This window comes from Cupressus sempervirens, chromosome 4, assembly GCF_028749045.1.
Source record: "Cupressus sempervirens isolate cs-2001-9-10 chromosome 4, ASM2874904v1, whole genome shotgun sequence".
NCBI lineage: Eukaryota > Viridiplantae > Streptophyta > Pinopsida > Cupressales > Cupressaceae > Cupressus > Cupressus sempervirens.
The window spans coordinates 833,872,974-833,896,430 of NC_143121.1; the positions used below are offsets into that span (position 1 = coordinate 833,872,974).

Genomic DNA, 23,457 nt, shown 5'->3' on the forward strand with positions numbered 1-23,457 from the left:
ACCTGAATTAGTTTCTTTCATTCAATCTATTTATTAATAAAGATTGCCTAAAATGTTGCAATAAAATTATTGATAAAAGATGCCTTTCAGGCATCACCTTCAATAGTACCTGCAACAAGTTATTGAATCAATTATAGAATATTATTGGAAAGATTAATGGCAATGTTGATGTTATGCAGGTTACTGCATTGTAGTTTTAAACTTGTAACAATGTTTATGAACATAGTTTTCCAGAAGACAGTGTGCTGACAGTGATCATCCAATATATCAATTTATTCATCAGTGCTGTTGTACATTACGCAATCCTTTATTGTCATTTATCGAAGACACTAATAAACATTTATGTACGAGCGTCTGAATAAAATTTAAATATTATTTGACTGACTATATGTCCTTAAAACTGTATAATTTGTAAGATTTTATTGTACAATTGATTGGTTAGTTTTCAATGGGTTTGGATATGAGCTTTCTTTGAGTACGGAAAAATCAGAACTGATATTGTCAAGTAGATTGCATGATCAATGTTGTAACTGACATTTAGAAATCATTGTGAAACCATTTCCTATATTTTTTTAATGGTGGGTACTTTAAAAAGCAGTTTGGGAAGGCGACTGCGATTTCAACTTATGGAGTTCTTCCAGCTGCAAATATTCCTCCTCCTTATGCTCTTGCATCAGTTTCAGCTGTGCAGTTTGACTGTTACGGACAAAGGTTTACTACTGCTGCAACGGATGGCACAGTTTGTGCATGGCAACTTGAAGTGGGCGGGAGAAGTAATGTTCGACCTACAGAATCTTCTCTTTTATTTCATCAGAATGCATCGTATGTTCTTTGACTGAATCAAGTCAATCTTTATTATAAATTGTGATGTTCCAAGATCTTTAGTTTGAATAATTATCCTTGTCTGGTATAGGATGTCTGAAGTTGTTTTGCCTCTGTATCAGAGATGTAGCTTTTGTTGGAGCAAGTAGTTCTATTCTTGCTGCAACAGGCCTCAGTACAAATGGTCACAATATGGTCATATGGGACACACTAGCTCCTCCAACAACTTCTCGTGTTTCTCTTGTATGCCATGAAGGTACTGTTTATTTGCAAGTTTGTAATGTCTTAAACTCATTTATAAAATATAATATTTCAGAGTTTTATTGAGAAGAGAACATTTATGATAAAAAAGGGGATTTTTTTTCCTCCAAGAATTATGAGTTCAAAGCTATTTTTGGTAGCGTTTCCAGGACAGGGATGACAAGTAGATAAATGATGAAATAATAACAGACTGAAGATTGAAGATGCCAATAATAACAGACCCTAGGCACTTACTTTGCCAATGAAAATGACGCCTACAAATATTGCATTCAACCCCCAGATTGCATTTAAACTCAGCACCAGATTGGTCTATCAAGCACTAGTATGAACAGGTATGATAGACGCTACAGTCAGCCTCAGGATTGCAGGTCGACCTTGCTCAATTTGCAATAAGTAACACAATCAGAATTTCAAAACAACAATGTCTCCCACTTGCAAATTAAATTGCAAGCCACTCACAGCTACTTTAGTTTCCTTAGCAACAGTAAGCAACAGAAAGAAGACTCGCCAATTCAATGCTATCAAACTCTGATTAAATCTGCCATAACTCAGCAGCAGATGAAATACACCTCTCAGAAATTAGACCTTTATACCTCAGCAAGGGCATGGAAATCAACCTCAAAAATTTCTTCACAAGCAACAAAAGCAATTAGTCAATCAGATGCTTTTTCCTTCACAATGAGCTCATACTTATAATCCCCAAATGGAACTTAGTTTCCCAAACAAATCTCCACTTAAGAAGCTTCATCAACACAACATTGTTTTATAACATTAAATATAATAAAGTGCCATGTAATAATATAATCTTTAATAATTAACTAATAAATATGAGTTCACGCAATAATTAGCCCCATCGAATGCAAGTGATAACCAACTGCTAGCATCACCAACTGCACTGCCAAATATGGCAATTGCCCAAATTAGACTTACTAAAAATAGTAAGTCCACGATTGAGACCCTCAAATCTCATTGTTAGCTTACGAGGGTCACTATGATGAACTGACTCAATCAGTTGCAGGAGCTTGCCAAAAATGGTAACATTACACCTCTGAGAATTCATATGACTTAACATAAATGATAAATAGTATGGACCTAAACGTCAAAGTGACTTATTAAAAATAGTGTGTATAAAGGAAGCATAAAAGACTTCTAAAAGGCAAACCACACATAAACTGATGCACAGAGATGGAGAGTATTGAAGTGCATATTTAAATGGTAAATGTAATAACTTTGAATCACCCTAAAAGGGTCACTTAATAATAGGCCAATTTTTGAAAATAATTGATGTTTAGGAAGACACAAAAATGGGGACATTACACTAGTCTCCAAGTACCTATCTTGGTGCAACCTTGTTTTTAGGCTTCACATGACTAGAAACATGAATTGCATTGACTTGATTGGGCTCTTTATTCTCCAACAATTCATCTCTAGAAGGGGGAGCATCAAGAGAAGTGTTATTGATATCATCCTCTCGGTCCAAGTTATCCTTATGAGTAAAAGACAAGCTTTTGTAGATAATATAAGATAGGATAAATTTATTAGTGTCCAACAAAAGACCAACCAAAGAGTGTAAGGGACTGCCAAAAATAGAGTACCGACCTAGTACAAAGAAGGAGCACCAATCAATGTCCGAAGGAAGACAATGGAAAATGCAAAGGACCAAAGAACCAAAGCAAGTGGGAGCCGCGAAGCAAAGGAAACCTGCGATCTAGCTGGTCCAATCTATTGGGAAAAAATCAAGATTCAATGGATAGACCATAGGAAAAGAAATGCCAAGTCATCTCTGAGAACTCCTGACATTACTAGTAGAAGAAAGCCGCTGCTGAGTAGATGCAGATCTGCTTCATTTGTTGAAGGGAAGTTATGCACGTGAATAGAAGGTTAGGCAACTTTTGGAAACATAGCCATTATATCGTTCTCTTGCCCCAAATTATCATCATAGGGAAGGTATATTTTAGGAGGAGGATCAATATCATCCCTCAAAACCTTGTCTCTAGGATGGAGATTTTTGAAAGGATTGTTATTTATCTCTTCTTGTACCAAAATGTCCACATCAGTGAGACTAAGTTTGAGAGAGGGAAAAGCATGGATGGAGATGAAAGAAAGAGTTATCATCAAGTGCATAGAGTGGAATATTAGGAATGTCTTGGATGAAACTTGGAATAGAACTAGCAAAAAAAGATGACAACTCCATTTATCAAATGCATGATCATTGATGATTAAACAAGATGGTCATATGCTAATCAATAATGAGCTAATTAAAATCATTTTCAAGTAATATATGTGATGAATCTCTAAAAACTTAATGCAAAATCAGATCAAAAACTGAAATTAGAAGTTATGGATGTGTAAGATATGGCGAGTTCACCAAAATGTAATGTAGGAAAATGTGGTCTTGCTTAAGAATGCATAATAGGAACTAATTCCAAACATTTACGTTGGAGAAGAGCCAATTATGCCCAACTTCAGATCCTTGAGAGAGCTGGGCTGTTTTGATTTTTCTCTTTTAATTCGATTGATTGAATATTTTTAGAGTTTGAAAATGGAAGAGCAAGGTTAGATGATGCTAAATTGATTATTAAAAAACAAATCTAGAACCAAAACGCAGCTAAGATGTACAAAACTAGAAATGATATGTAGAGAGGAACCTGTGTCATTTACTAAGGCTCAAAATGGCTGCTCCTTGTGGCTAGGTGCCATAGTTTTGAACTTTTGATAGATTTTTGGGTTCAAGTATGTGTCAAAACTGGACATAGGGGCCTCCAAACCGACTTTTGGTCAAGTTTCGGGTCAAACTATTTGTACTATGGCATTGTAATGATCCCTAATAGGGTCTTAATTTTCTGTCAAAACTGCCAATTAGTGTTTAGATTATGTTTATTTAATTCTAAGAGAAACCCAACTCTCTGCCATCATCATATATAGAAATAAGAATTCACTTATAAGAAATAGTTAAGTCTTAATTCCTTACACTTCTCCTAATCACCAACCCTAAGGTGGAGGGTAGAGTTGTTGGCAATGGGCTAGCATCCTTCGAGGAGTTTGCGAGTTGGTTTAATTGCCTCCTGTGGTTCTCTAAGACTACTGGTTGTTTCAGCTATTAAAAGGTCTATCTTTTGGTACAACAACAGCCCTACCCATTCTCATAAGTGGTATCAGAGCTTGGTCACAGGTTTGAATCCGCGCAAGCCGTGGCAAGTGATGCTAGGAGGGGGATTGTTGGTTGGTTGTTTCGGGCATTAAAAGGTTTATCTTTTGGTGCAACGAAAACTCTACCCGTTCTCATAAATGGTATTAGAGCTTGGTCATAGGTTTGAATCCACGCAAGCTGTAAGAACCCCAAATAGGCTCTACGCTGATCACTGTTTGTTTTCCTGGGTGTAATGATTGTTTTTGGTTTGTTTTTGAATGTTTTAAGCTGTTTTTGGGTTTTTGAGTTGATGAAAAGAAAATACAAATATTGAAAACTAATCTTACCTAAAATTATAACTCAAATCTGGTTATAATGCTAATCAAATTCATTTATTCAGATGGCTCCTAATGTATGTACAATACTTATTGCTGGAAAAATACATTAAAAACATCATCATTAATAGTTGGTAAAACCTGATTTTTGTCTCCAATACGCAACCACGCTGCTGGTTGCTTCCTCCTTGGGCAGCGCCTATCAAAAACCACAATATTAAATCTCTGATTTTTAATTCACTTTAGCGCTGTACTGTTCACAGCACTGTAGCTGCTGTTATAACCCCTTCCAACCTGTAAACGGATTCATCCACTTTTTTCCTACTAAAACACAATATTGACTCCAGAATGAAGTCAACTCACAGGCAAAATTCAAGTGATATTTCACACCCTCAAATTGCATCAACTCTGAAGATACTACGTTCTCCACAGTCTGAATTCTTCTCAAACTTGTAGAAACCCTTGTTGCCACAACTTCAAGAAATTTCACAAGGCAAAGTTTTTAAGCAATTCTCATAACCTGATCTTGAAGGAAGACAAGGTTTGTTTATAAGGACTCCTCAACTCCAGAATGAGTCTCCACGCTCAATGTGGGATAAAAGATATAATAATAACATAAAAAATGTTATTACATTAAAACTTAGAAAATTCCTTTTAATTTTTCCATAAGCTTGGACCCACAATTAATTGAAACGATGGCCCCTTTTATGATATCATGACCCTCACTTAAGTTATATATTATAACTTAACAATATAGGCTTAAAACCAATAATGTTTATTTTAACTAAATAAACATTAATATCTCCATTATTACTCAACATTTTTGAATGTCGTTTGGACTGGGAGCTAACATGATAGAACTACATATGACCAATCCCCTTTTCTAAAAATAGCAGGGGTCTATCTTTATAACTCCAAAACTGCTAAAAATAGCCTGACCAAGCCAAACTCAAAGGAAAACTCATCATAAACAAACTCTGGCAACCCAGAAGAGTACTCTGCTCTGGTCCTTGGAGGATCTCCACAGCAAGGTGACCCTCTATCCAATCTTATTAGCCTACGAGGGTCTCTGATAGGCTAATCACCAGCTAAAGTGATGTCTCTAGCTAGAAGGGACATCACACAAGCCGTGGCGAGTGATGCCGGGAGGGGGATTGTTGGCAGTGGGCCGACATCCTTCATAGGGTTGACGATGTGGCTTAATCGCCTCTTGTGGTTCTATATGACTACTAGTTGTATTGGGCATCAACAGTTTGATCTTTTGGTGCAATGACAACATTGACCATTCTAACAAGAATTAGCATGACCAAGGCACAAAAATGTCTCCAAGGGGCTCCCTCATGAACAAATCCCGTTTTGGGAATCTTCTCCTCACTATGACTGAATTACTCTGCCACTCTCATGAAACACTTATCCACTTAGTTGTATTAGTGAGGGAATAATCTTAAATACAACTACAATATATCTAATTAGTAAATCATTTCTATATTTAGATACTTACATATATACATATGTAAATATCTTATGATTAATTACATTTATTTATTATTTATTATAATTATGTACGAATAATTTCATATTATATATTATGACTTTATTGATTATTGATATTAAATATTTCACATGACCAAATTAATTTATAAATAACTATATTATTTTTTATTAATCATATTTATAGAAACTTTATATTTTAAGAACATGAATTAAAAGAAAATCAACTTTACATAACCTTTTAGGAAGGGAAATTCTTTAATGTCTTTACATTTGCTAATTTTCCACGTTGCCTTTTCTTAGCCAATGTTTTTAGTTTTTATTCTCAAACGCCTCTTTCTTTCTTCTTAAATCCTCTTTCCATATCTTTAGGAAGGATTTCATTTTTGTCTTCTTCTTATTACTTTTTTTTGTCATAATATATTTCAACCTTAAACTACTTTCTCTTCCTTATATTATATTTTTGTTTTCTCTATTTTTTGTCCTTGATTTCCTCCTTCATTTTCTCTAGTTTTTCTTATATTTCTTTACTTGATTTCCTATTGAATAATTTACTCTTCTACTATTATTCTTATCATTATACTTATTTGTTTTCTCTTTTGTTAATGGTTCGTCCTTAGTCGTGATTGAACTTGAAGCCATATTTATAGTTTAATGTCTAGCCACAACCCTTTCTATGTAGCTACTGTGTTAGAAACATTTTAAGATATGATATTCATTATCTTTTACTGTAAATTGTAAACTTTTCATTCAAATTATAATACTTGATGATCTCATACTAATACATATTTATTATCAATATATCGAATATTAGGATCAATGATTGTTTTAAATTTAATTGTATTTTTATTTATATATTAATACATAGATTTATTATTATAGAAGCAACATATGGAATTATTTAATTAATTATGGACTAAATAAGGGGTTCATGTATATATTATTAGAGCAATAGATTGAGTACATATATTTAGGGTGTTATTTATATTATGCATCAGTTAGGGCTCATGATAGGCATTAGGTGTATGATGGAGAGTCCTTGTAATTCACTGTACCTTGATTCTTTTCTTGTAGTCTTGTTTTAGCTTGATGATTCCTTTTGCTTCTCCATGTTATTTCCGTTGTTTTTACCAGTGAGTCTCATTGACCTATTTTGGTCATTTGTGATCATTAATAGGTGTCAAAACTGGTCTCAAGCCTCCAAACCGACTTCTGGTCAAGTGTTGGGTCAAACTATTTGTACTATGGCACTAGTTGTATGATGGAGAGTCATCGTAATTCACCCTATCTTGATTCCTTTTTTATAGTGTTACATTGACGTGGGGGTGTGGCGGTGTGGGGGAATGTCGAGACGAGTTTTACCTGTGGGAAAAAAAAAGGGCCTCAATTTGGGGATGACAGGGGTGTGGGGGGGGTATATATGACTGAAAATGCTAACTATGAAATGATATGTCAATATATTATATAACATACCAATTATAGTTGAATATAGAAAATTAAAATGCGATTCACGAACCATAAGTTCAAGCTTGAAACTTGAAACTTCATAACCATTACCAATGACCATTGAGCTTAGTAAAATAATAAACCTTTTAAACATAATAATGATAATAATGAATGGAAAATATAAAGCACACAATACCATGTATGATGTAAGTCAACAATTGACTATCAATTTATCAAATGAAAAAGATGGAAGATTCAAAATTTATTGTTCAAATATGAATATCATATATCATAAAGACGCTCATGATGACAATGAACTGAGTAGCATGAAACAATGAAATAAAATAATGTATCATAGCCATATCAAAGTGATTACAATCAACAAAATGGCAAATTGTCAATACTGAAAATGGAATCATCCCCAAGTGCTCTCTAATCATCCCCTATACCGAAGTCCTCATCACTAGAACTACTAGATTCCTTGTGGATAAGATCCTGATCCTCTAAAGGAACACTAACTAGCCCTACATTGGCTTCTATTGCATTGTCATCCTCAGTAATCCGAGTTGGATCCTTTAGCTCCACATCCCATCATGATACTGGACTCTCCTTGTACTCATGTGTCTTGCGATCTTTGAGCCGCAAGAAACCATGTACAACAACAAAATTCTCCACTCTCTTAGAGGTAAGTATGTTCCTCTTAGCAGAGTGGATGAAGCTATCGGTGGACTAGTTCCTCTCTGTAGCTGAGGAGCTAGAAACTTGAGATAACAAAGTTGAAAGTTACAACTTACAAAGAAACGTTCATACAATTTGTAACAAATGATAAATGATAAATCGCATAAATCAATAAAGTAAAACTCTTAAAGTTAAGATTATAAAAAGGTGGAACTACAAACCTGAGAAAGCAGTCGGATGACTAGTGAGGTGATCTTTGATTTCTGTGACCCATGACATTTCCACCACAAAATGGGATTCTTTTGTGCCATAGTTTTGAGATCCACCTTTGCAATATCCAAGTATCCTACAAGTTACAAGTAACAATTAAAAGAACTTATAATTATAAAGAGTTTAGAGCATTGAATCAAGATTTAAGGATTACCTGAAAGACTAGCGAATTTAGACCACTCGGTGTGAATCTCATTGGCAGTCTCAGTATCATACATCCTTGCAATGCCCTAAAAGAACCCATTCTCCACCTTATCATCCTGAAGTGGTGTGACTCTACTAGGCCTAGTTATGTACCACTTTGGGTTTAATGCATAGGCAATCATGTGCAAAGGATTATTCAGCTTCTCCCACCTACGGTGAATGATAGGCTCAATGTGCTCCGTATAGAATGCTAGAGTGGGGTCTCTCATACGCACAACCCTCATCTGCCCAAGCATGGAATCAATGCACTCATAAACCTCTCCAGGGCTAGTTGAATCTGCATATCCATATCTAATCACCTCAAACATTGGAGTAATGATGGAGACTGTATTTTGTGTCACTCCAAAACTGATCACTCTTCACTATCTCCTTTACTCTCTTCCCCTACTCTATTCTGGACTCAGGCCATCGATTCCATTCTTGTGTCATAACCATGAGTTGCAATGGCTCTTGCAACTCAGTCATTCCCTCCAAGAGAATATAATATGATGCGTACTTGGTCTCAATTGGTTTCAAAAATTGTTTCGTTTCGGAGCTCTTGGAAAGTCATGTGATGTATGGTGATTGAAGATAAACATTTGCACCTCTCTCCCATCATTAAGCACCTATCTAATCTAGTCAATTTTCCCCATTCTTTGAGTGCATTGTTCATGACATGCACACAACATGGAGTCCACCAAATATGCCTATAGGCTGAGTCAACAAGCCTCCCTGCAACTGTGCACACATGTGGTGCATCTGTCACAACTTGGACCACATTTTGTGGCCCAACCTCCTCAATGGCTTCCCTAGCACATGAAATTGAAAATCAGCATCTTTACGATGCCCTGAACAATCAATTCCCTTCAAAAAGTATGGGCCCTCGGTGCATGTAACCATAATGTTGATGAGTGGACGATGACTAATGTGTGTCCACCCATCCATAATAATGTTGCAGCCTGAATCCATCCAACATCTACTGCTATCCTTTGTTGAACTATGTGTAGGCGAGGAAAATGATGGTGTAAGTGACATAGTCCCTGCTCTCTAAAGCAAGATACAAGTAGATGTATCTCGCTGCCCCTGTAATTGTTGTATACTCTATACTTGTTGCCTAGCAGCGAAAGATCTAGGCACTTAGACTTCAATATCATTAGAAATGCCCTTAGTTGCTGATTCGTGACATGAATCCGATTCGGGCACGTGAATCGGATCCGTGGATTTGGAATTTTTTTCCTCAATTATGATTCGTGCATATATATATATATATGTATATGCATTATATATACTAAAAAATAAGAAAAATATACATAATTCTAAAACTAAATCATTTCATAGTATGAATCTATGATTCTAGTATGCATCTATGAATCTAGTATACTTGATCAATGATAATTAATCTATTTTCACAATTATAAAGAAAATCAACACATTCACATTGAATTACTGAAAGTGAAAGTTTGTAACATTCAAAATATAGATCAATTAAACTTAAAGTTTGTAACATGATTTACTAATAAAAGAGTCAAGAGTCGAGACTAAAGTTTTTGATTTAATCATCAAATGGATTTTCAAGAAAATTTGCATCAGAGGGGTACTGATGAGCTGCAAGTGTTGCATCTGTATTAGTAGAGGAACCCAAACCACTACTAGTAGAGGGGATTGTTAACTCATAATCCTCCTCCTCATCATCCACATCAATCAAAGTGGATCTAGCAAGATCCCGAATGGTCATATCTAAACCAAGAGTCTCGGGTGCTACATCCCAAAGCTTTTCAGGCCCCTTCTTGTACTTAGGATCCTTCCGTGACAACAAACATAGATTGTTGGGAATGAATACAAGGTCTTTAGATTTTTTTGGAGCCAACCGGTTGCGTTTGACTGAGTGGATAAAGCAGTAAGTACTCAATTCCGCTTAGCTGTAGAAGAGCTGGCATCCTAAAGAGAAATTAAAAATTATCAATACAACAATCAAGATAAATAAATTAAGCAATAAATTCAAGGAATTGAGAGTGTTAACTTTAAGCTTAATTTTACAAACTTACTTGGGATAGGACCTTTATGGCAAGAGGTTGGAGGTACATGAAGGCTTGTCCATGAAGGTACCACCATTTGATGGCACCCATCCTACTTTGGTTTCCTATGGCAATAGGATGGAAATCCTCACCTGAGTTGAAGGCAACAAATTCACTCCTCACAATTGCCCCAATCTCTGGATCTTGGAATATCTTAGCTAGTGCTCTCTTATACCCATCTGCAATCTTTGCATCTCTAAATGGTGGCACTCTACCTGGAAGGCGAAGTACATCTGCACTATAGTACCTGGGGATAACAAAAGACAATTAAACACTATCAAATATCAATAACACAAACATTGGATAAAATAAGCACAAGCATTTGATAAGAACTACAATACGTCGGGGATAGAGCATATGCAAGGAGGTGCAAAGGTGTGGTCAGCTTGTTCCATCGATGATGAACAATTTTTTTCACCTTCTTGTAAAGGATGTCCTTAGGATCATTCTCCCTCATTTGTATGACCTAGGATATGAGATATGAATAATAATTATAATTAGTGAATATGTCAATTTAAACTTTAGAATCTAGATATCTCTCAAATAAAAAATTGTTGTAAAAGAGCGTAGAACTTACCATTTTAATTTTTTCCAACACAGTGTCCATGGAATCATAAATATCCCCAAGGCATGGCTCATCACTGTCTGTAAAGTGAAGCATAGCCATTATTGGATCAGTGATTTACAACACATAACTCACAAGACCCCACCATTCCTCATCTAGTATCATTCTTCTCATATTTAAGGCCCTTGCTGTATTGGAATTCTTCCAAACGCTCCATTGGGGGCTAATGACCATATGTTTCAATGCTTCTTTTACCTTGACAAGTCATCTCAAGACAATTCTGTGAGAGGCAAAGCAGGTTTCGGCAACCGAAGAACATGTTAAACTCAAGTTAGTAATACATTTAAAAATTAAAACATGTTAATGTAAACAACAACAAAAATTATGGAATCCAATAATATTCAGTTATATATTAAATATACAAATTTACCTTCAATAATTTCAAGTTTGAGAAACTCGTAAAAATTGCTTGTGACATGTGGTGATTTGTCACAAACATTTGAATCTCTTCAGCTTCCTCATATATCCTTTTCACCCAATCTATTTCGGTGCGAATTGCTTTCATCACTAAATTGAGAGAGTGGATGGTGCATGGTGTCCAAAAGATATGATCATATCTAGACTCTACAATTATCCTTGCAACCCTACAAACTTTTGCATTGTCTGTGACCACTTAGACAAAATTATCAAGACCCACTGGCTCTATGGCATCAACGAGAATGCTTGAAATAAATTTTGTATCTTTGACTTGCCCTTCACAATCAACTGCCTTCAAGAACATTGCCCCCTTAGGGCATACAACAATAACATTGATCAATGGACAATTTCTACAATCTTTCCACCCATCCGAAATAATAGACAAATGATTGAACCCAAAAATCTCTTATTGGTTGAAGTTGAGCCTCTACAGGTTTCCTCTCATCATGTAATATGGTAGTGTGCAACTTCTCATAACCAGGCGGTTTGTAACCATGGGGTGCATCATTTATTGCTTCCACCATCTCCCTAAAATAAGGTGATCTTACAAAATTAAATGAAACACCATTTGCAATTAAACAACGTCCAATTTTGTGATCAGCAACGTCTCTCTTTTCATTTTGGAATGCTCTATCTAGTGGGCCTCTCTTGCGGGTGACTGGAGATGGGTCTTCATCTTCATCATTTGTAGTTGGCATAGGCAAAAAAGGATGTGTTCTTGTGTTTGATCGGATAATGGTGTTGGTGTATTTGTTATTTTGGAAGCACCACATTTTGCTTTTGCAACTGCTCTATCAGCATCATCTTGCTCTTTTGCTAGCGCTGCTATTTGTGTAGCTGGTAATCCCTTCTTATCACTACCTTGACACATGTTAATTCCTTCACCCGCAGGGCCCAAAAAATGTAGTTTCACTCGAGAATAGGAGATTCTATGTTGTATGTTGCAATAAATACATTTCCATACCCTTAGGACATTGTGTGACTCTTGTTGTGTGTCTCCATAAAGGAGACCCCTTATCAATTTTGAAGCTTGGTGATGTAGGTCCACCCCCACCCACTAGCCTTGACTACTCATTGTTCTATTCTTGCAATCTAGAAAAAAAAATGAAAGAAAACTATGCTTCACACCTACACAAAAACTTGAAAATTTGGAAAACTAAAAATAAATCAATAATCTATGAAAGAACTCAAGAATATGATTGAAATGCATACCTTAAACACTTCTTGCAAGGTATTTGGAATTCCACAACCGATCTCCTTTGAATGTAAGCACTTTACTTCAAACTAGCAAGTATGAGAGAGCAAAATAGAGAGTAAATGAACTTGCATTATGACTTAGAGGGTCGTTTTTAGGGTTTAGGGCCTATAGGAAAAATAAATTTAAAAACTCAAATGGGCCCACTTTTTTGCATTTCTTTTTGGGCCCTGCCGCAAATTCACACGAATCCGCACGTGGATCCTCGAGGATCTAGGCAGGATTCGTAATCCTGCTTGTGGATCTGTCAGGATGACGGATCCACAAGCAGGATTACAGATCCTGCCCGGATCCTCACAGATCCATGCGTGGATCCGGACCCGAATCCGGATTCGAGGTCGGATGTGCGAATCTGACAACTAAGGAAGTGCCCCATAGTTTGTTCACTTCAATTCTGTATTTCACATTCTCAGGAATTGCCAAGAATATGCATGAGGTCACACCATAACTAGTCTAAAAACGGTGTGCATTAACTCTCGTAATGCTGCCAAACCATTTTGCGCCACATCTATTACCCTTCCATTTACATGTGCCAGCACCTATAGATGTAGAGAGAGTAATTTTCATAGCAAATTGTTTTAGAGGGGCCTTTGGATTATAAGGACCCCTAGCAAACTGTGCCAAAACCCGTGAAAGGCTATTAATAGAAGGTACCCTTGGTGCAACATAAGGAGGCTCTTCCTCAAATTGGGCATCTACATTAGCCCCATGATCACTTCCCTTAGGCTCAAGCTCATAATTAGATGCACTTCCCTTATTAATTTCCATGTCTTCTGCACTTTGATTGGATCTAGATGCCATTTATAAAACTGCATTTCACAAAATAAAATAATAAAAATGATTATGAATCGTAATACATTTCAGCCCAATTAATTAATAATTATTTAAAAAATATTATAACAGCCTACATAAAACTGTACTATTTAGGAAAAAAAAGGAAGCTAAATATGTTTCAGCCTATTTTAATAACAAAAAATAATAAAAATCATAGAACTATCAACTATCTACTATCAACAAGATTCAAGAATGAAACATTCAAAAATTCAAAGCTGAAAGTAAATTATAAATTGATTTCTAAAACAAAAAAAAATGTTGTAAAATAAAAAAACCTACCTTGAACTTGATGAGACACTTACTAAATCAAATCTTCTTGCTCCTCTTGATCTAGCAATCCCTTGCAAAATCATCCACTAACCTCTCACAAACTCTTCCAATGTCTTTTGCTCACTTTACTCCTTGCTGCTCCAAAACAATGAAATGACTTTGAGGTGTATTGGCCTTATGAAGCCTTGAAATAGACCACATGGGACCCACACCCAATTAGGGTTCCCTTGCATAAAAAAACAATAAAAAGAAAATGTCAAAAAAGTTACTTTTTGACTTTTTAGTCAATGTGCCGATCACACCATGTGCACACCCCTACACCCCAGTGCCTGCATCCTCACATCCCACTCGGGTGCTTGTGCGATGCGGCCACGCTTTTTCAGCCGATGGGGGTACTTGGGTGCCTGACACACCCTTACAGGGGATGTACGCACACCCGGGTTACTTCTTTTTTGTACTTTTGTTTTAGTTTTAGCTCAATAATTCTTTTTTCTTCTCCATGTTATTTCATTTGTTTGTATCATTGAGTCTCATTGACCTATTTTTTTCATTTGTGATCAACATAATCTTTCTTTGTATCATTTAAATTTCATTGACATTATGTTTTGTCACCCATATTTTGCAAACATCATATACTAATTAAGGTCCTATTAACTTTTAGTCTGGGTCATTTAAACATTCAACAAATAACTTATTATATTTCATTTTGTGATCTCATTGCCAATTTGAATTAAAGATCAACATATTTCTGCATTTTCAGTATCCGATAGAAAAGATGGTTTTTCCTTTTGATCCATACCATGCATGCACAGAACGATTTGTATCAACACATATACCAAATTTAGAAACTAGGGCAATTCTACCACTGGGCAAATATTGGCATTTGTAATGTCCCCGTTTTTGGCAAATTTGTGCAGTTGATGGAGTTAGCTCATCATAGTGACCCTCATGAGTTGACAAGGTGTTTTGGCAATTTCAGTTGTGGACTTACTATTTTACGTAAGTCTATTTTTGGCAATTGCAATTTTTGGTAGTGTAGTGGGTGGCTTTGGAAGTTGGTCGTCCTTGTAATAAATAAGGTTAATAATTGCAGCAGCTCTTATTTATTCATTAATTATTAAGTTGAATTATTATAACAATATTTATGTTATTATAAGAATGACATTAAGAGATATTTCTAAAAAATGTGTTGGAAAGTTTCAAGTGTTGAGTTCTTTTGGGAAACTTCCACAATTTCTGAAGTGGAGGTTTTTTAGAAAACTTTGGCCAACAAAGGATTATAAATAAGAGCTCAATTCATTGGAAAAAGCATGCTTGAACATTTTATTTTCTTTTGATGCCTTTGTGGCTCTTTTTGAATTCTGATATTTCTCAAAATGGTGCACAAATAAAGTTTTGTTGGCACAATTTCTCCAGATTTCTCTTGCATAAAGATAATGATAATTTTACAATGAGGGGGCACTCCTTTATATAGGCACAAGAGTTGAGAAAAAGGTGAAGGAAAAAGTGGGAGCAACTCAACCAACTTTAACCTAGTCTAACTACAGAAAATAAAGGGTTACATGCAGCTGCACATGCAACTCACATTACATCCTTTTACATACATGAAACTCGCATTACATTTAATTACACATCTTCATGTAATGCATCTTTTACAACTACTAACACGAAACAAAACAACAATCTTAGAGATTGTTTCTTAGTGTCTTGAATTTGACAATGATGTCATGCACTGTGGGAAGATCAACAATTTTCATCATCTTCGATATGGCTTCAACTCTTACTGCATTTTCATGTGCTGATTGCACAACTTTGGAATTTGTTGTTGTAGTATCTAACAAGTGTTTTGTCAAAGATTTATACAAAACAAACTTGTTCATCATGTGTGAACCAAAATATTTAGAATCGACATCAACATTGATCCTGATTGTATATTTGGAAGTCACTCTCTGTGCTGCCAAAAGATTACCAAAATTATCAGTATCATGGCATCCCATCTGTTCTAAATCACAAGTAACACTTGTCTCAACTGCTTGACAATCTCCCAAGGCCACTTGCAACTTTGTAATCAACTTCCTTAATGTCTCCTCCTTATAACCAATGAGCCCTTGAAATCTGAACAACATCTTATATGATGGAAGAATATCACATGAAACTATAGCATCTAGACCAAATTTTATCATTTCATCCCAATCATCAAGGATTTCTTTCAGGTTATCTGCTTCTAGAGTCAAAGAAGAAATCAAGTTTTGTTCCATTTCATTCATCTCTTTGACACATTTAAGAATTGCAAATGTCTTTGTGATAGCTAAGTGATCATATTGTTCATGTGCAGGAACACAAGGAGCAACAGATGAAATAAGAAGAGCCATGGTGTTAACCTCCGACACTGGAATGGAATGAGTGAAAATAGTAAAAAATGAATCTACATCATCATTAACCTCTTGCAAAAGGGGTTCTTCATGTATAGAAGATGTACAAGCTTGTGCAGGCTTTGGGGGAAGATGTGATCATGATTTCCTTTCATTTGAAACTTCTTTATCAGATTCCGTTTACAAATCCTCTTTTGATTCTTCCGCTGATTCTTGAATTGACTTAGGCATTTGAGATGTTTTACTTCCTTTTCCGCCCTTTAACTTGAATTTGAGGGAATTCTTGGCATTTGAAGATGAGGCACCATCTTTCCCAATAATCTCCAATTGTGATTTCCTACCGGAAGGACCAAAACTTCCACAATCCAAGCCCATCTTAGGATTTACTCTTTTAAGGTCTTTACTTTTCAACTATTTGTTAGTGTTTACTAGGATGGATTGAAACTTGTCCATGATAGATGTACGTTCTGTTGCCATTGAATAGGAAAATAGCACTTCTTATCAAAGTCGACTTGATGAAATTCCGGATCAAGGATGTCGCCATCATCTTCAACTTGAAAATCTGAAAGGATTTCCAACATATTAAGATCGATTATTTGCTGCAAAGTTAATCCGTAGTAATCCATCTTCATGATGTCAAGTTCTGTTCTCATCTCAATCCAAATGTCCTCAATGCGATGAACATGAGTATAGGGTCTTTTTATCTGAGAATTCATTTCTCGATAGTCAAAATCAAACCTAGCCTTGAACTATTTCAATATAATCAACTGCAATTCTGGTTCCTGACAATTGAATAATTGCCAATAGCCAAAGGCTTAGCTGAGGTAATGCCAAATCCAGGCCTATGTGAAGCATGCTGGTCACTCTGCATGTCCATGAGCTGTCTAGCTAGCTCCATCAAGATGATTCGATCTATAGAATACCTAGGTAAGGTATACGACTCTCCCTTGAAATATCCAGCTCTCAAGTATGTGAAATTGGAAAACTGAAGAAAAATGCAGCCGTACTGGTTCACCTTCTCCCATGTTGCATCAAATACTCTCTTGATGGACAACTGCTTATCAAACAAGCACCTGAAACGTCCAAAGAAGGCATCTTGGACTCTTTTGTAGTGAAACTTAGTATTTGACGAAGTGATTTGGTCATAGTAGTCTCAAATAGGAACTTGAAGACGATATCCTTTGGTAGAAAGACCAGAGAAAGATCCCATAGCAGCAGCGATGTAGACTAGATAAGAATTCATGTAGAAAGGCGTTGATGTTCTCACATTACATATTTGCTGGCAGAGTGTAGTACTGATAAGTTTTGCCCAAAAGATGTGTTTTTTATTCTCCATAATTTGAAACATAAACTTGTACAACCATGACTCAAAATTGGAAGAATCTTTAAGGCCACAATTCCTGCTAAGAAGGATGATGAGATCCTTGTACTTTTGTTTGAAGTTTGACTGATGAAGCATCTTTGGCCATCTGGAAAAATTGTTTTTTTATTGTCTAACAAGTAAAGGTTGACATACTTGTGATAATTACTGTTTTGCTCATTCCAACAAGCCAATGATGATTCTTTAGTCAAATAAGCACATTCTGATTTACATGGAACTTTGAAGATTTGTTTTGTAATCTCAGGATCAAAGGTAATGATAACTTCGTTGTTAGCATCTTTGATAGTCTTCGTCTTGGGAGTAAAATGGCGTGGACATCCATAAATGAAGTTAGGTTCTATAGCCGCCATAGGAAATGTGGATACCAAATGAATGTTACTTCTCCTAATGCGCTTCATTTCATGACTAGCCGGGGCTTCAATTCTTTGTAAAAAGTCAACCATGTCTACATGACCGATCTTTGTGTCCAATACATTATCCAAAATACATGTGACTGAAGAAGGAGCTGCACGAGCCAATTCTTTATGATATTGATATTTCATTTTGCCTTTGGACTTAGATTGCGAGGACTTATCTTGTGCTTGTGCTGCAACACAAAAATCCCAAAAAATAAATAAATCATTAGAAGGAACCTCCATACAAGTGAATTCCGGATCAGTAGTGAAGATTCGAAAATGGATTGGAGATTTTACAAACCCAGCAAAGTAACCTCAAAGAGAAAGCATATGCATATGCAATGGAATGGAAAGTGAAATGAAATGAACAAAATATGGAATGACAATGTGAAAATGGAAGATGAAATGAAATGGAATGTGAAGGTGAAACAAATGAGAATGCGTGCAAAGTGAAAGTTGCTGATTTCAAAAGTGACTTAGCATTTTCAAGGTTTTATTGTACGAAAAATGTGTATATGTAAATTCAATATGTAATTGGAGGTGGAAGGTGAAATGAGTTGCAAATGCAAGTGAAGGATAAACTTTACATGTATGTGCGAATGAAGGTCAAGATGTAAAGCATGGAATGAGGTGGAAACATGTATTTACTCATGTAACACAAATGCATATGAAGAGATGGAAATGAAAAATGGAGATGAGATAATGAGTTTTATAGTCACTTTCAGTGAAAAGGAGAAGTCAAAGTATATGGGAAGTGAAAATGACATCTTTTTGACTTTCTAAAATGTGACTCAAAATCGGACCTTTTGAAAGCAGTTACACGTAAAACATTTCGTGTAATTGTGTCGTGCGAATGGAGGCAAAAAGTGAGATGAATGAAAATGGAAGCGGAAAATGGGATTACATGTATGTGTGAATGGCGAATGAGATGGAAAACATGTAATCACATTTCGTTGAGTGAGAGATGAAGTGTCGTGACATGGAAATGGAATGTGAAAGATGACGATGCTTTCGAATGAAATGAAACAAAAACAAGTTTTTTCCTGGGAAAAAAACTTGTAACTTCTCCAAGTGGAGAAAAATTGGCAAGCAAGCACAAAGCACAAATTGCAAAAGAAATAATGTACTTTTGGAAAATAACTCAAACATGCGAAGATGTAATGCACTTCAAAGCTCAAATTTGAAATTGGGACTTGGGAAAGAACCAAAAACATGAAAATGAAAGAAAACTTCATATTTAAAGGGAAAATGCACTTTCCATTTTAAAGATCTTCACAAATGGCAACCATCTAATAATTTCATGCATAAAATTAGCAAAGATAAGCATGAATTAAATTACAAGGAAGAAGAAGTCTATTTACATGCCAAATATGAAGGAAAAAGATGCTCTTTTGTTTGAAAAATTCTTCAAAAATGGTGAGACCTTTTCCAACCTTGCAAAGTCAAATGAGAGAGGGCAGCAAACAAGGAGGATTTGTTGCAAAATGCCAAAACGTGCCCTAAACTCTCTCCAACTTCCAACGTTTTTGAAGATTTATGCTCATGGGACGTTTTTAGAAAAAAATGTGTTTCACCATAGATTTCAAAGTAAAACGTTCTAGTGTTTAAACACCAAAATATGAACCAAGATGCAATGTAATCACTGAAAAAGAGCAAATTGATTCATCCCCATGCAAAAATGTTGGGGAAAAATAAAGATTTTTGGAGTTTTCCAGAAAAACATGCCCTAGATATGAACTCCCAAAAACGATTTTCAGCACATTAAACTCATCTTTGATGCAAACAAAATCATCAGCAAGCAAAAACGCCTTGAATGCAAATTGTGGAGCAAGAACACATTTTCTTCTCAAAATTGGACTTTTGAATGAACACAACACATTTTAAAATGTCTTTATACAAAATTGGACCTTTTGAGGTCACTTGCATATTTTAAGGTGTGTCTTCATGCAAAATCGCACTTTTTGGAGTGCATTACATATTTTAAAACATGCTTATGGGCAAAATCGGACATTTTGAGGTCACTTGCATATTTTGAAGTGTGTCTCACCTTTTTGATGCTTAGGCATAAAAACTTGTCTTTTCATGTCATTGCATCAAAATGGTCCACTTTTGAGGCACTTTTGATGTAATGGCATGAAAAGTATCCTCAAAAGTGAGTTTTATATGCAATGGCATGAAAAGTTTCCAGTTTTCATAGTTTTTACATGCAATTGCATATAAAAAGTCCAGTTTTGAAGCCTTTTAGTCATGTAATTCACTTAAAATTATAAAAATGTCACCAAATGGGTCAAAAAACAATATTCATTTATCATATTATTCAATATAATACATGTAAACATCATTGTAAAGTGACATTTAAATAAGTATTTGATTTTAAAACCAAAAATTTAAAATGTAACTATATAATTATATAGTTACTTTAAGTGAAAAATTTAAAAGTAACTCAACTTAAAATTATAATGTGAAGTGCACTATAGTCACTTTAAGTTATAAATTTAAAGTAATTGTAACTTAAAAACATAAGAAAAAGCGAATATAATGTTATATTTTCAAAAAGTGAATGTCAAAATGAAAATATAACATTATATTTTTAATTTGCGTTGTTGCACCTAAAATGTCCAGTTTTGAGACACTAAAATGGGCATAACTCTTGACTGACAACTTTGATTGACCTCTAGGTTTGACCGAATTGAAGTGAAAATCGAAAGGCATGACATGAGCAAAACCAAAGGACTAAAAACAAACAAATGCTAACTCAAAAGCAAAGAACGGACTGTGAAGGCATCAAAAATTAAGCGAAGGCTCGATAGAAACCATACCCACTTTTTAATTTAAATCAATATCTAAAATTTGAAGAGGGAAGCCAGAAAATGGGATTGCAATTTCATTAGAAGTACAGAGCTAGAACAACTAGCACTTGATATATTCAGGGTATGAACCAGTTCTGCAATAGATACTGATGATAGTGGTTTATTAGTTGAGGTTTATCAATCACACATTTAGAATGCCTTTCCACCAAATTTATGTGCTAGCCTGTTAAGTGAAGTTTATGCTTCTTTAATATAACATACTGTGTTACTGATATTTGGGATACAAGTCCTATATCCAGATTTAATCCAAATCATGTTTGTATTTTCGTTTGTTTTGGTTGGGGGTTCCCAATGGGGATGATGAAATCACTGTAGATTCGTCTCCAGTGGACCTTGATAAACCCAAAACAAATGAGATGAACCCAACTGGCTCACATTGACAACTGAGGATATATGTATTTTGAATGCTTGCAAATTGTGGTTTCTTTTATTAAATTTGAAATGCCAAATTCAGATATATAGACATATGAAAGCAAATACATTGTGACATAGCAGTATTAATAACCAAATATGATGTAATAATAGTTTGCAATTATTTATGAATTTCAAACCACAGCTACAACTCCTTTACTAGTTCAATTCCAAATGTAAAGAACCTGCTAATTGAAATGCTTGTAGCAGACCATACAAAATCAATCCTCTCTCAGCTGTTGTAGAACTGTCTGGTTAATAGTAGCCACTTTAACTACAGATGTACACCATGCATAAATTCAATATTCCCATGCAAGACCCCCTTTCGCAGCCTGATCAGTGGTAGACGCTGCTCAGTAGATGTCTCCCAAACACTTCTAATGGCTGCAACTGTTGCACCCAAATGTAAGGAAAGCTCACATGCAATAGGAGGAATTTGCTCGGCCAAGGACAGTAGTTTTAACTGCCAATTTGCAGACCAAGCAATGCCAGATATGGCGTTCAAGTATCACAACCCAAATGATGATAGTATGCAGCAGTAAGGCGACCCGTTGTGACGCAAATTACACAGTCCAATAGGGTAAATATCACTCCGAATTGCAACAGAATTAAAAAACACCACAGGCAGGAATTATGGCATCTAAAGTCAAGACACAGTAGCTTCAGTGCAGAAATGCATCCACACGCAGATCAATGATATGGTGGCATCCGGATATAGGGACTCGATGTCCATGTTGCAGTTACTAAAACGCCTCAGACAGGGATTGACGTTTCATGAACCAGAAATCACAGTTGCTCAAATAGCAGAGCCAAAGGTGTCCCGAATTGCAGATATAATTTGGCAGTCAAACAACAGAGATTAATTACCAAATTCTTCTAGCACACAATATCCTACTGTCGTCAGTAAATACTGTATCAGGATGTATCCCGTTAGTGTATCAGGATACATGCCGTCAGTATTAGGATGGGGTGTGTGTCAGGATGTATGCCGTTAGGCCGACAGGGTTTGTATCAGGATGTATGTCGTCGGTATTGGGAAGGTTCTTGTGTATCGGGATGTGTGTATCGTACTATCGGGAAGGTTCTACTATATTAGCCGACGGATACCTTTGGGAAGGTTCCTCAGATAGTATTTATATTCCCCTTTGGGATCGTTATAATCATCTCATAGCATCAGAAGCATAATGTAATGTTCTAGCATATGCGAATAAAGGAAGAAGTTTTGCTGTTCTCATCTATTGTTTGTACGCATTGATTTCTTTACCCAGTACGGTAAACATTTGCCATCGTTGCCCGATGGAGCTGGAAAGGCAGGAGAATGAAGAATAATGCCGAATCAACTGAACAAGAATAAGAACAAGCTGAAAGAAAAGGACGAAATACGCACAGCACAAGGTCATCTAATTTTGGCATAGCAAGCCGAACGCAAAAGGAGGTTCCAGAAGATTGCCAACGAACATAGAAGCGCGGAGGAACTGTTGGAGGAGACTCGACAACGGGTGGAGTTGGTGGAAAAAGCAAGGGAAGAGTTTTTGAATTTGTATTCGCCAGGGGAAGAGAATCCAGACAGAAGAGAATCGACTCACACGGCTCGGAGCGCCGAGGGAGCAAGAGCGTAGAGTGAACTCTTCGTCCGCGATACACTTCCAGAATGGATAGATTCACTTAACAGAGACCCTTCTTCACCAAACAACACAGCTGTTGGGATACCAAGCGTGAGCATTGGGATACCAAGCATCGGGATGGCGGGACCAAAGGAGAAGTTGCCTAAATTTGATGGTGATGAAGCAGTTGATCCCATCCGACATTATAAAACTTGCAAAACGATTTGGAGGACCAATGGCGTAACGGATACAAACGAATGGGTGAGGCAATTTCTAGCAACCCTACGAGGTGTTGCGATTGATTGGTTTACTGATATAGATCCACAAAAGTT

At 35.9% G+C, this 23,457-nt stretch overlaps 1 protein-coding gene across 5 annotated transcripts in view; it reads left to right on the forward strand.

The window, feature by feature from the left end:
• The window catches only part of LOC149563971 (transducin family protein / WD-40 repeat family protein), a 221,185-nt gene that overhangs the window by 139,724 nt on the left and 58,004 nt on the right, over window positions 1-23,457 (forward strand). For 2 of the 5 annotated variants that reach the window (XR_016364136.1, XR_016364137.1), the window contains exons 12-13: window positions 599-773; window positions 945-1,078. Coding sequence is in view for 3 of the 5 variants with exons in the window: in XM_089827078.1 (XP_089683204.1) it covers window positions 599-822; window positions 945-1,078 (358 nt within the window). In the remaining 2 variants the exon portion in view is untranslated. Of the gene's footprint in view, window positions 1-598; window positions 823-913; window positions 1,079-23,457 lie in introns of all 5 variants that reach the window. The other 3 variants (XM_089827078.1, XM_089827075.1, XM_089827077.1) reach the window with 2 other exon arrangements.